The 13,775-nt window shown below is 40.6% G+C and overlaps 2 protein-coding genes across 2 annotated transcripts; both read right to left on the reverse strand.

Moving 5' to 3' along the window:
- Positions 1-6: 6 nt before the first annotated feature.
- LOC139667066 (arginine-glutamic acid dipeptide repeats protein-like) lies at positions 7-9,858 on the reverse strand (the record flags this gene model as incomplete). The annotated part of the gene is made up of 12 exons (XM_071546454.1): positions 9,754-9,858; positions 8,771-8,819; positions 7,535-7,659; positions 5,004-5,103; positions 4,796-4,894; positions 4,134-4,214; positions 3,884-4,037; positions 3,622-3,714; positions 3,235-3,431; positions 2,395-2,559; positions 1,018-1,128; positions 7-696 (listed from the first exon to the last, which is right to left on the reverse strand). Coding segments are annotated over exons 1-12 (1,890 nt in total), but the record flags the coding sequence as incomplete, so codon positions are not given.
- Positions 9,859-11,579: 1,721 nt separating this feature from the next.
- Positions 11,580-13,770, reverse strand: LOC139667064 (alpha-enolase-like; the record flags this gene model as incomplete). Its single annotated transcript, XM_071546453.1, has 5 exons — positions 11,580-11,976; positions 12,281-12,339; positions 12,784-12,892; positions 13,005-13,206; positions 13,749-13,770. Coding segments are annotated over 5 exons (462 nt in total), but the record flags the coding sequence as incomplete, so codon positions are not given.
- Between the last annotated feature and the right edge of the window lie 5 nt (positions 13,771-13,775).

Below are 13,775 nucleotides of genomic sequence, written 5' to 3' on the forward strand. Positions count from 1 at the left end.
CTGGGGGAATGGCGTAGCAGACAGGTGCGGTGGCTGTTTGTGTGAAGGTGGAATAGGGGTGGTGGAAGGAGGTTTGATTTGGGGGCCAGATGAAGGAGTCTGGGAGAGCTGGGACTCCCTAGAGAAGTGAGGGGGTCGCAGGGAGACCTGAGATGACGGGCCATGCGGCTGCAGGGGCTGCGCAGACATAGAGCTGAGAGAAGGTGGGGCCTGAAATGCTGGCGAAAGTGGAAAGCCCTGCCCCACTGTTGAAGGGAGGGGTGGTGGGCCAGAAACAGAGAGAGAGGTGGGCTGCGGTCGGCTGTGGGGGGCCATGACTACAGCTGGTTGACCAGAGGCTAGCTGAGGAGGGTCCGGAGAAGGAGGAGGGGGGCTTGGGGCAGGATCAGCAGAGGGGGTGCTTTGCGGTGGCTGGGGAGTGGTGAAGTGGCCCTGAGAGTGGAGGGCCTGCGGGATCGGTGTGTCAGCATGGACAGCAGGGGGTGCACCGGGCTCTGATGGGACGCCAATTGGCTGGGCAGATGAGTCAGAGTCGCTCTCATTGCCCTGGTGAGGGCTGGGGATGCTGGGGGAAGAGCTGCGGTTGTCCTGATCAATGTCTTTGGTGTCACTGCTGCCATCATCATTAGCACTGCGGCTGTCTGAACTTTCCTCCTCCACCTCTGCCTCTCCCTCTGACCGAGAACCCTGTGGCTCCTGGAAGAACAAACAAACTTAGATCAGCCTGTGCTTAGGGGCCGATTCATGGCCGGGGATATCTTTCTGTACTCAGCTGGCACTATGTGGAATGGGCTACCAAAACGGCAATGAACGAGTAACTTCTCATCTTCAAGTACTTTGAGAAGACAGGTTTTTAAGAGTTTCAAAGATTTTACCACAGATGCGCTAGTGCAACGAAAGAAAATGTTTAGTGTCACTACTGCAGAGAATGTCATACACTGGAGCCTTGGAGGAGTATTTGTCCAAGTGATATTTGGCATAAAGCTACACCTGCGTGTTCTACTGTTGCTCTCTCACCTTTGTCTTTGGCCTTTTAGGTGTAACTTTGTCAGGCTCATCAGGCTCCTGAGCAGGACTCTCCCTCATGCGTTTTGTTGTCTTTGGTAACGGTGCCTCCTCCTTCATCTTCTGTTGATGCAGCACAACATTTACACATTATGAATTATTGACATGACAGAGAAATCTAGATCAGTGATACTTGAAGCTTTAAACTCGTGCCCTGGCTGATCTTGGTTGCTACTGGCTGATCCATGACAAAGTAAGGCAACCTAAATCGTGGGTAACCAAGATCAGCCAATAACAGATTACAATTGCAATAGCATGCTTTCAACCAGTCAGTCCAACCTGAAGTAGTCTTTATGTTTGGTTTCCCTTTAAAGAGTAACTAAACCCCTAATCCAAATCTTTGGTGAAGCTTGACACCTAATGGTGAAAAGTAGGGTACTGAACTGGCCATCTGCTATTGGCTGGTCATTGGTGCCAGGTGATTTCACCTTCTATAGGGTACAACAGGTGGTGACATCACCTGGCACCAAAGACTCTTTAAGTTCAATTCTCTGCGACATGGGAGCAGGTTCCTCGTCTCTGAAGTGTGTAGCAGCATAGCGACCAAGAGGACAAACTTGACTCCTTATCAAAGTGTAGCCACACTGTCAATCTATTCTAACATTTCCAAGTTCGCTATGCAATTTGATCAAGTAGCAGGGCCTCCAAGCTAAACAATTTGAGAATTTCTAACCTAGTGTAATAATTTATAATGATACAGGTACAAATTAGAAATAACCACCTCGCGGTTGTATGCCTCCGCCAATAAACTTTGTTTTGTCAATCCAAGGACAGTCTTTATTTATTGAACATATATCATTAATGTGATTATTAGGTCAACTTAAAGGATTTTGGTGTCTGCAAACGTAAGTGACAGCACTTCCACCGTTTTTGTAGAATGACCAAAGATTGTTTTCTCAGCTACAGTGGTAAGCAAAACATTATGATGTCACCGTGAAGTTGACCTTTGAACTTTGGATATAAAATGTCATCACTTCATCATTTTATCCTATTAGGCATTTGTGTGAAATTTTGTCAGAATTAGCGTATGAATTCTTGAGTTATGGCCAAAAACATCTTTTGTGAGGTCACAGTGACCTTGAAATTTGACCACCAAATTCTAATCAGTTCATCCTTGAGTCCAAGTGGACGTTTGTGCCAGATGTAATGAAATTCCCTCCAGGCGTTCCTGAGATATCGCGTTCATGAGAATGGGACGGACGTGAGGTCACAGTGACCTTGACCTTTGACCTTTGACCACCAAAATCTAATCAGTTCATCCTTGAGTACAAGTGGACGTTTGTGGACCCGAAAACATAAAAGGCATAAAAATATGCAGAAAATGTGTACCTTGTTTGACTTCTTTGTGGAGTCATTTTTACTGTCTGTGGAAGAGGTTCTTGAAGCATTAGACATGGAGCTCGCTCCACTTGGGGATGGCTGGCTACTAGACTGCTGGTCCTCACTGGTGGGGGAGCCTGTAAGCCTCTTGTGGCCACTTCTTAGAGATGACAACTATATTTAAAAAATAGTTATTATTGATAAAAAACATTCAACAAAGACATTCTTTCTTTCAGGTGTAACATTTCCACAGCTGATGGTAAAACAAAATTAGATTCAGTGAGTCAGGCCTGTTTACATCTGATTCCTGGTGTATATTTTCAAAGATACTTTGTCTATACAGTAGCATGTGCACAAAATGTGCTTAAAACATCCCTTATCTCAACACAGGTTTCATTTTCCCTCAAAGTACTGCTTTGATAAAATCTGATTAACAAGAGGACATTGCTGATGTAACCATTTCACTAGTTTTACTCTTGAACAATACAACACATAATTGACCAAAGGCGTAGTATTACAGTATGATAATTGCATTGATTCAAGTGTCCAGAATTGTATTTACCAGTTTTACCAGTTTAACACAACATACGGAGAACAGCCTGTTCAACACAACTTATGTCATCAACACTGCTTCTCCAAGTTTACAACACAATTACATTTTCATGGAATTTACAGACCTCTATAGCAACTACAGGAGTTAAAGAAAACTGAACTAAGCCCTCATAATAATGATTTATTTCCAATCAAATTTTATGGAATGCAATATCGCTAATAAACACAGATGTCCCCGGTATGAATAAGGACTGTGACTGATTTGGTGTAGTATGAGAAGAGATGCCTCAGACTTACAGGTGCTCTGCTCCGCCGTGTCCTCATGCCATGCTTGCCATTGTTCCCCTCTTCTTCTTCCTTAACAGGTTTAAACATGAATGGAGGGTCTGCAGGTTTCTGTGCTGGCGGCAGACGGCCATGCTTGTTGTAGTATGTGCGACAGGTCGTGCACAGCAAGAGGTTGTCTCTGCCCCCTTGGTGCCAATCCTTAGAACCTGTTAAAGAAAAAAGGCTTTGGGAACAAGTTTCATACACCTTTTAAACTACAGACTAACCTGATCACAATTCAAGCATTTTTTTCAGATTTCACGCCTTTGTAGAAATCTGCTGTGAAGGATTAGTTCTTAATAGCAAACTGAACTCGGCCCGATCTGAGAAGTCACCAAAAACACAACTTGTACTCACTTGTTGTACCACAATGGCCGCACGTGTAGTTCTTCATGTCCTGTTCACTGTCTTCACTGTCAAGATCATCCTCACTGGCAGAGCTCAGGTCCACTGCAAAGGAAAAGATCAGCTTAGATGAAGATTTAGTCCAAATCCAAATCATATGACTACCACACCGCAATACCTCACAAATATTAACAGAATTCATTGGAATGGATGGGGGAACTACAATCGGCAGTACTGCTAAATTTCTGAGGAATACAAAGTAGTGCACACTTACTTGAATGAGACCGAGATGGGGTGTTCACGGGGGCTGCAGCGGAGCGGGTCTTCGCTTTGCGAGAGGATGGCTGCCGGCGGTGCTGTCGATAAGCCCTTGTTCCTGCAGCCTCGGGAGTTTTCTTCCAGTGGTAGTAGAATGTGATCAGTTCACCCTGAAGATAAGAACACACAATTTGAATCATTGCATGAATTAATGAGTTTAGTTTCTGATAAAGAATATGGCATGAAGAAATTCAAAACTCAATTACAGTCTTTTTGCTGGGCAGCAAGTCTTTCCGAATACGGAAGAAGTTCTTTCCATATTGTCTCAGGCCTTTGATGAAGCGCTTCTGTTGAGAGGAACGGGGGGAGGGGGGGCAAAATCAAAAAGTATTTAGTCAGGGGACAAGAGGTTCCTGTACTTCAAGTTATGACATAGTTTTGATTAGACAGTTCATATATTGAGACATAGCTGACAATTAATTAGACCGGTGTTATAATGGGAGTATTCAGCACTGGTTTGCTATTTGATACTGAGGAAACAGTTGAAAAAAGTATCACTATTGTACTGCAGGTTTGCCGGAGGTCCAGCATTTTACCAGGGGAGGGGTGAAACCCCTGAGCAGAGAAAGGACCTGAAACAACTATGGTCATATCAAAAGCTGCTACAGCTGAATTTGATTCAATGAACACAAGCAATTTCCAATTTCTGATCACATAAATAAAATTGGCAGTGCCTGCAAAAATAAAAATCAAGCAAAGGTGTTAAACATATTTCAAGTACTTGAGCAACTTTAAATCAATATCATCAGGAATTTTAAATGCCTGGACAAACCATATACAGACCATATATAAACCATATACAGACAAAAAATCTATCAGCATTGACCACAACAGTGTTGTGTTGTGTTGCTAGGCAAATGTGTCTTACCACATCATCCTCTGACCAGCATTTCTCAATGAGCTTTGGCACAGGCTTCTTAACCAGACGCTGGAGAGCTTTCGCTGCATCATAATGGCTTGCATGTAACTGGAAATGGAAAAACACAGATGTTTCTCTGTAAATTTGCAATCCGTTGATGGTGTTTTTCATGATTTCATTGCAGAATGTTGAATATAAACTAAGTTGTGCTCCACACCATGTTCAGTGCATTGAGTGTGGTATCATCACGGGAGGCTGCTAAACATCCGTCCTCCGTAGATCCCCCATCACACATCCCTGCAAATGCTGCCATGCTCCTTGAACAAGAGAAAGAAAACAAAATCTGTGATGTTAGCTTACAGTAAGTCAATGTAGAAAGTGCATCATTACAAATGGGTTCCTCTCAATTTGCACTGTATCAATGATGACAGGGCTCCAGTATGTGACAACACATTAATTTTAAGAGGCAACATTTTTCAACTGGCAAAAATCATTACTTTTTATGAAGCAGTCTCTAGACCAGAATACTTGTCTCACTGGAGCAACTTATCTGCAGGTTCTACCAACTGAAAATATTAGAAGCACCAATGCCAGCAGTGGAAAGTGAATACATACAACCACATCAGGGTTGAGCAAATAGTTTGGGGATCAGCGATGGACTGAATCCATCGCGGGTGGAAATCCCCTTGCCGATTTTCTGCCGATTTGAATGACCTTAATCTTTGGTAATTTAAAATGTAGCCTACTGCAACAAGCGCAAATGGGGAAGCACACACACTGACAAAAAATATGCTCAGATTGATTAAAAAAATATTTACAGCCAGTGCAGAAAGTAGCCTAAATACATTTCACAGAGCTTTCCTCAGGGTGTCCTGGTTTTGTCCCTGCGACCTCATATTTTCTTGACTGACATAATATACTATAATTTAAAATGTAAACAATGCCCCTTCCCTGTGCTTTTATCATTAAAACCTTTATCATAGACCTTAGTATACAGCTTAGTCAAGGACTATGGTGTCAAAAAGCCAGTCAGTAATATTTCTAAATGATTATGATCTTGTTATTACAGACAGAGATGAGCCCCATTGATGCCATTATGGGTTATACAATGGTTTGAAGTGTAGTAGTGAAGTCTAGTAAGAGCAAGAAATTCCTGTTTTCACAATCACAGCGCTGGCATGAACAACAACAACCAGGTTACATAATTTCTAGTGAAGCAATAAATAGCGACCATAACTGGTTGTTCAGGAAAGACATGGCTTTAACACAGAACTGCAAGTAAAGTGAACGTGATTTTTGTCCCGCCTACTCCTATCCTATCCCATTGCCAAAGCTTCAGGGATATGCACTCCATAATTTTGGCTGCTCTGAATTGTTTACAGCACAAAATAATCATATTGACCACAGAATGAGTCACGTTAATTTTTTTTCAGATGCCATACATGTAAATGCCATTTCACTTGGCAAGTGTTCACTGCCCAGAAGTCATTCATTTTCAATGAAGTGGTGAGCGGGTAAATGCCGCTGGCGGTCTGGCAGGTTGAGCAGGAACTAGGCTTGTTCTCATGAAACTGTCGTGCTGGTGCTCGTCTGCCTGCCCGCCTGCTCAGGCAGAGCTGAATAGTGCTCAACTTTCTGCACAACTTTGCTTTGCCAATGAAATAACCATTGTCTTTCTTCAACCATGGAGGTAAAGCTGATTCTTACTGTGTGTGATTTTCATTACATACATTATTGATACCTGAATAGTGACACTGAAGAGTATTGGGTACAGGAGAGGGGGTACCAGGTGCATGATGTGAAAATTTGATAATGTAACATTATATCGCAATTAGACATACCAACTCAAAATGCATTAAGTGCATTTATTATGCATTAAAAGTGAAAGCAACAGTTTAAATATGCTAAAATCTTAGGATACATGAACTGGAATTCATAATACATAAAACCACACGCCTGCAAACCATTAGTGTTTCTAAAATGGTTTCTTCCTTTAAGCTGAACTGGTTTCTCGTAGCCATAATTCCTCCACTGTAGACATCAAGCAGATCACAAAAACTGCACACTCGCCAAGACTGGTAAGGCTGAAGGTGGGTTCCAAAAATTATATTTATTTTTTCTCAAATTGAATACACTAGTGCAGTGCCCGTTCGCTTTGAGCCCCGCTGCTGCACAGAGCGCTGTTCGCTTGTTTATTCAAAGTTTATTAACATTGAACGTGTCGCATGTCCAATCTGACACTGCACATCCTTGGGTCCCCAGCAATACACCCGCCAAGTGTAAAGTAGATTGGATGAACGGTTCTCGAGATATGCAAAGAACACACATACAGACAGAGATTCCTTGCTTTATAGTATGATGGTATCTCAACTTCTCCAATGTTTACACTTTGACAATTTTTACAGTTGTAACAGATTAATAATGGTGCATTCTTTGCAGGACAAGCAAACAGCTGTGCTCTATTGGTGGCTTGTGTTAACCATGTAGGAAATGCTTGGTGTTCTGTAGGGCAGCACAGTTAATCAGAAAAATATGAAAACTGCAATATTGACGACTGCAATTTCCAAACCACAAGAGGCTGCCAAAGGGGTGTAGTTGTTGTTATGATTAGGAAACAAAAAAGAAAAAAATGAAAGATAATTCAATCCAAAATGCTGTAAGCCTATTCATGTATAGAGATACCTTGAGGACCATGACATTTCAAACGTACAACTGAATAACAATGAGCAATTAAGTGCAGACACTGACCTGGCAGCTCTGAGGTACATGAGAAGGTCACAGTCATTTACCCCAGGCGTCCACACCAGCTCCTCACCCTCTGTCTGGGTCTGCAGGCCAGGTGCAGGCCGCGGCTGCAACTCTGGAAGCTTAGCCTGCATTGAAACCAAGGGAGAGACAAATCGGAGCAAAAACTTAGTAGACTACCTCAAAGAACAGCAATTAAGCCGAATTTAGTAGAGGTGCCCTAATAACATTTTTCGTTCAGTGAGGTGCAGAAAACAAAGTACTTTTCACAATACTCACAATTTTGGCCGGACTCCTTCATTGTACAAGAAATTGGAAAAACTTCAATATTTATATTTTAAAGACTACCAATTTAATAAAAAGGTATTACTTCATCTGTTTGTGTAAGGTAATTAATGGATAAGCAATCTGAATCATCAAACATTTGTTAGTGCTTGGTTATTGATATTTGCAATCTTCAATAAAATTACACATTTTGAGGTGGTTTTCACACTTGGTCTGTTTCACCCATTAAAATCAACTCAAAGCTATAAGTCTTTTTCTTTTTTTTTCTTTTTTCTACACATATGTGACCACTCCAAGCAAACTCAAGCCTCTCAAATGAATCTAATCTAATGAGGTCAGACCTGCTCAGGAGGTGGTCTGAATTTGTTTCCACTTGAGAGCAAGTTTTGAACAACAAGGGCTCCCTGCTCACTTGTGGAACCTGTTTACTGATGAAATCACACACTCTGACTGGCATTAGGTTTAAATTTCTCCCAATAAAAATTGACCTAGATGATCAAAAAGTCTGTGTTTTTACATGCAAGAGAATAACAGTCTGCAATTTCTGTCAAAATAGCTAAGTGATTAAAGGCTAGCATTTGAAAATAAACATTAGCCAAACAGATTTGGCCCATGATAGTCCTGATTGAATTCAATATGGGCTTTTAGGCCTCTAAGACCTATTCTCTTAAACTCAACAAGCCAAAAAGATTTAGACTGTGCGTAGTGCTTTTCTTTTAGTAAGAATCTTGGTCCATATTTCAGGTTTCTGAAAATATTATTCTACTAGAAAAAAAAAAGCAAGAACCTTAGAGACATTTTTTTTTTAGATCACAGAAAAGTTTGATGATGAGTGTCTTGTTATCTTTGCCCCATTAATTAGGCCTAGATACTCTTTTTTCTTTTTTTTAGTTTCCACATGACAGCTATAAAAGAACACTTCAATAATAACCTGCTTTCTTAAATTGGACCTACCTGATGACTTGGTCCCACTCTAATCTCGCCTTGTGTGCTGTTCAGGCTCCTGAAAACAAACCATCACAAGTTCAGCCTTAGCATCAAAATAATCAGTCAAAATTCTGCACAACGTCAATCTACAGCATACTAACTTTCTGCACATTTCAGAATTGGCTGTTGTCAAGCATTTCTATTTACTTTCTTAAGAACTACAAATTGTATATCACATAAATAGACGTGTGGTCAGATTAGTCTGGCTGTAGTCAGAATAAGCAACACTACTACAATATTCTTCCCTTCCATTAAACAGTAAGTCTGATGGCCTAATAACATCCCGCCCCCATCACTGGGAACCAATCTCAGCTGAGACTACGACGTTTCCTTATTACATAAACGAAATCCGACGCTCCCGCAAAAGAGTGCCAATCAATCATACATGAGCTTCAATTTATACAATCGCCATAAAATGAACAGTGTGTGCCACTTTGCAACACCTAACAGGTTGACAGCAGCTAGCAAGCTTCGTCACATGGTTAGCAAAAGTATGCAATCAATAATACGATGTCAGTGTTAGCCTGCACAAGATGTCGTTGACATAACCTACATAGCGACAGAGACCCATGTAAATCCACAAAATGCACGTCAAGTCTCAAATGTAATTTAACAGCTGATACACTAAACAGATTTTAGTTAAGTCTACGATGAATAGCATGTAGGATAGTTATATGACATCCTTGCAAACGAATAGTGTAAAGATAACTGTTAGATATAGAGATTAGAATAACGTTATCGTTTTGCTAACCAGAGCTGGCTAGCTATACAGCTAACGAGAGTACGTTAAGCTGTTATTTGGCTAGCGTGTTAGCAGACAACTTCGTGACCATTGACATCCCGACTATTTCATATAAACGGTTAGCTAAGTAACGTTATCTAAACACGAACAGACGCGTATAACACACAGCATCTCAAATACAAAGCAACTGGTAAGTTAACCAAGTTACCTTCGCGGACTGAACAGGTCGTCCATGTCGGAGGATGTTTGGATGTGGCTTGTTGACACTATGCAGCGCAGCGGTCGATACAAACTATGCGAATCCCCTATTACATGGCTATTCAAAATGGAGGCGGTGGAGGGAGTCGGTCTTTTCCAGTGCCACCACTAGCTGTGCAGTGACCTCAGACACAGCTATCAGCCTTCAAAGTTGTCTCGGTGTACATAACTGGGCATGTGCCGCGGATCACCATCCTGTGTGTCTGTCCACAAAATCTCGTACAACTGTCCACGAATGAAACACCATGCTATGCTGTATGCTACTACACTGATTAAACACAACGATATGAGTCATATCATTATCATAGACCGAAGTGTACAGCTTAGTCTAGGACCGTGGTGTCGAAAAGCCAGTCGGTAATATTTATTTCTCGGTTATGGTCTTTGTAATTACAAGCCGAGATAGGCCCCGCTGATGCCGTTATGGGTTATAGTTGGCGTTTTTGCAACAATGTGTTTACTCTCAGAGGAAAACGTAGCGTGGGCTTGTCGCCAATTTTCTCGTTATTAAAGCACAATAAAAGAAAATATATCGTGTTATTATAGGCTTGTTACATGTGAGCGAGAGGTCCTGTTTGGCTGTCACGTGCCTTCAGCCCTTGTATAAAAACAATAGTTATTACTAGGCCCATACATTTCAGACTGAAAATATCTTGGCACAGCATCTCCAGCATCCTACAGTCTATTAAATTGCAGGTCATCCTTGTATTTCCATCCGCATCTATCAGCATCCATACAGCATTGTTCTGGTCTGGTTGCTGCAGGATAGTTCCAGAGGAGAAAGTTATGCTTGACTCAGAAATAAGAAGTATTAAAGGTCAGGGGTTTCACACAGAATTAAGGATTTTATACATGTACCTGAGCTCAGAACAGACTGCTGATAAAAAACTGATACAAGCCAAACAGTAAGCAGACAGTCCTTGCTTTCTGTGTTGCTTCTGTCCATAAAACCTCTCATTTCTCTATTAAAAAAACAAAACAAAACAAAACTTGTGGCTCTTGCTCAAACTAGTGGTAAAAGTTTTCAAACAAGCTTCTGAATCAGTGTGTGTGTGTGTGTGTCAAAACACTATGATGGCAAATAGATTTACAAGAATTTTCAGAGTTCTATTTAATTTTTCTTTTTTCCAACTGCGATCTATGCTATCAAAACAAACTAGAAAACATGGTCAGGTTTCATTTAATGTTGCTTGCATGAAAAAGCACAGCAGGGATGTGACCAGGAACACAAAAAAGCAGAGGAAAAGAAAAAGGCAAAAATGTTAATTTCAGATTATAAATCAATTGTATGGTACAAAAACCTGAAATCTTGAGGAAAAAAAATAAAAATAAATATCACATCCCTGCCAGGAGAAGGGGGGGGGGGGGAATCAGCAAGGTGGTCATAAACATTTGCAAGCAGGGAAAACCCTTGTTCTCCATGTGTCCTGCAGGAGTTGCATTTGAGATTTTTGTACCATCAGAAATAATTTGCATCAATTCAAAAATGTGGATGCATTTTTTTGCTTAATTGATATTACTGACATTTGTCTCAGCAAGTTGTAAATTTTGTGTTGAGAAATAATAAACATATTAACAAAATACACATTTGCAGACTGTGATATATATAGTACTGTGATATACTATATAGTATTGTATTTATGCAACTTTTTCATCTTGGGTGGATATTTAGCCCCCACTTCACCCAACCCAAACCCCTCCTACCACCACACTTTCATAAGAGTGCAGAAGAAGATGAAACATAGGACAAATAATCACAATACATTTTGTCACTAAGGAAATCTGTTTATTTGCTTTGCATCTAAGTCCAGCTTTTGTGATTACAATGTATCAGTATTGCAAATAAATATCACTCAAGTTATGATTCAGACTATAATTTACTCCACATTAAAATAGAACAGATACAGTAGAAGACTTGATAGTAAAGGGTCTGAATTCCAGTAACTATGTTCTTTCTGTAAATTGATTACTGCAGTTAGTTTTCAGAATAGTTCTACAGTAACGGTTATTGACATGGACGTTTTGAGTGTTTTCTGTTCATTGTGTTGGTATGCATTTTGTGTTTGTGAATCTGCTTGTGTGCACAGTTAATGATTCACTCGTTTACTCCATCAATGGGTTTCTGAAGTTTTTCCCAGCAAAACGAGCCTTGTCTCCCAACTCCTCTTCAATTCTACATAAAAAAGGAAAAGGTTCAAATTTAGTTTTAAATTTAACCTCTATTTTTCCAACAGTTAGGTCTATTTTTCACTGCATTTCTATTTCACTGCTACTCAATGACTAAAATGATACAAAAAAATGTTAGTGTCAAAAGTACTCTGTATCAGTAAGTATTCAGTACTATACTATACAGTCTTTGTCCTTGGTGGACCTCTAGATCCTTCAGCAAATTAACAACAGGATATGTAATGCCAAATTGTATTTTTTAAATTGATAGCACCACAATTCTCCTCATTCTGGGAAATTACTAGACTTACCTGAGAATCTGGTTGTACTTGGCCAAACGCTCAGAGCGACAGGGCGCACCAGTCTTGATCTGTGAGGGTCAAAGGTCAATATTACTGAACGTGGACAATATCTATACAACGGGTCCTTGTTTAAAACAGATCTCCCCTCTAAGTAGGTGTATACAGTACATGGATTTCTGTACAGCCATTTTAATCAAGGGTATTTCAATGTTCCCATCAATTTTTGTGCATGTCATGTCAATATAATACCGACCTAGCAGCTTTTGGTAATGCTTTTTGGCTATCTGGGCAAAAGCATTACCAAAGTCTTGTCTTTTATTCAGACCTTTCTTTAAATCATTAATAACAAGGACATCACCTGAAAATGGATGATCCTTGACAAATACTGATCATCTGTAGATAATGCCATAATTACGGGCACAATTATAGGCATAAATGTGCCTTATTAAAATTTACCTTATTCACAAAACATACACTCACACAATCAATGGTATCATGGTATCTGAATTTACCTGTCCAGTGCATAAGCCAACCACCAAATCAGCTATGAAGGTATCCTCAGTCTCTCCGGACCGGTGGCTAACCATCACCCCCCAGCCGCTGTCCTGGGCCATCTTACACCTACAAGATCAAGAATGTTAATGCTAAGAGGAAGTTGTCAAATTCCAGAAACGTAAGGTTATTATTCAAATAACCTACATATAATCGATTTAAGTTTAAAGTGTTGACTTACGCTTGCATAGACTCAGTAACAGTGCCGATCTGATTGACTTTAAGCAGGAGGCAGTTGCAGGCGCTCTCCTCCACAGCCTTGGTGATGCGCTTGGGATTGGTCACTGTAAGATCGTCCCCAACAATCTGGATGTCTGTGCTTTCAGTGAAGTTGGACCAGGCCTCCCAGTCATCCTGGTCAAAGGGATCCTCAATGGACACCACTGTGGATGAGAAATTATGCTTCTAAAATGCTGAAGCTCCTCTTTGGATAATTAAACATAGATATTAAGTACAGCTTAAATTGAAATATTTGTAATGATATTCAACTGTGGTTCCAAGGATCTATCAAAATGCACACTAGCAGGCAGCTCCAATTAAAGGTTTGATTGCAGCAGCTCTTTTTCACACTACAAGTGTGTGATCTATTTGTTGACAAGGGCTTTGATTAGATTTTAATTGCTTTAAAACCGAGACGACTTGTGCAAATTGCAGCTCCTGTCAGCTTTTTAAGGATGAGATGTGTTTGATGTGGTAAAACTATGTTGACTTGCCAACATTGCACATCAGGGCCTGGAATTTGCCAAGCACTCTTAGAGGATGAATGTATTGATTCAATGGCACAAAATACACTCCATATAAATAAAGAACCATTTACTTGGTCAGACTATGTTGGCGTTCCCTTAATTTTGGCTATACCACGTTGTATGTCCAGCTCTTCTGGTGCTAAATAATGGAGAAAAAGAGAAGAGTGTCAGGAGGTTACCTGGATAATCCTTAACAAAGCTCTTGT

Source organism: Centroberyx affinis, unplaced genomic scaffold (genome assembly GCF_046629955.1).
Source record: "Centroberyx affinis isolate AG114_WGS23_722 - 3 ecotype Tasmania unplaced genomic scaffold, CSIRO-AGI_Caff_v1 ptg005280l_1, whole genome shotgun sequence".
Lineage (NCBI taxonomy): Eukaryota > Metazoa > Chordata > Actinopteri > Beryciformes > Berycidae > Centroberyx > Centroberyx affinis.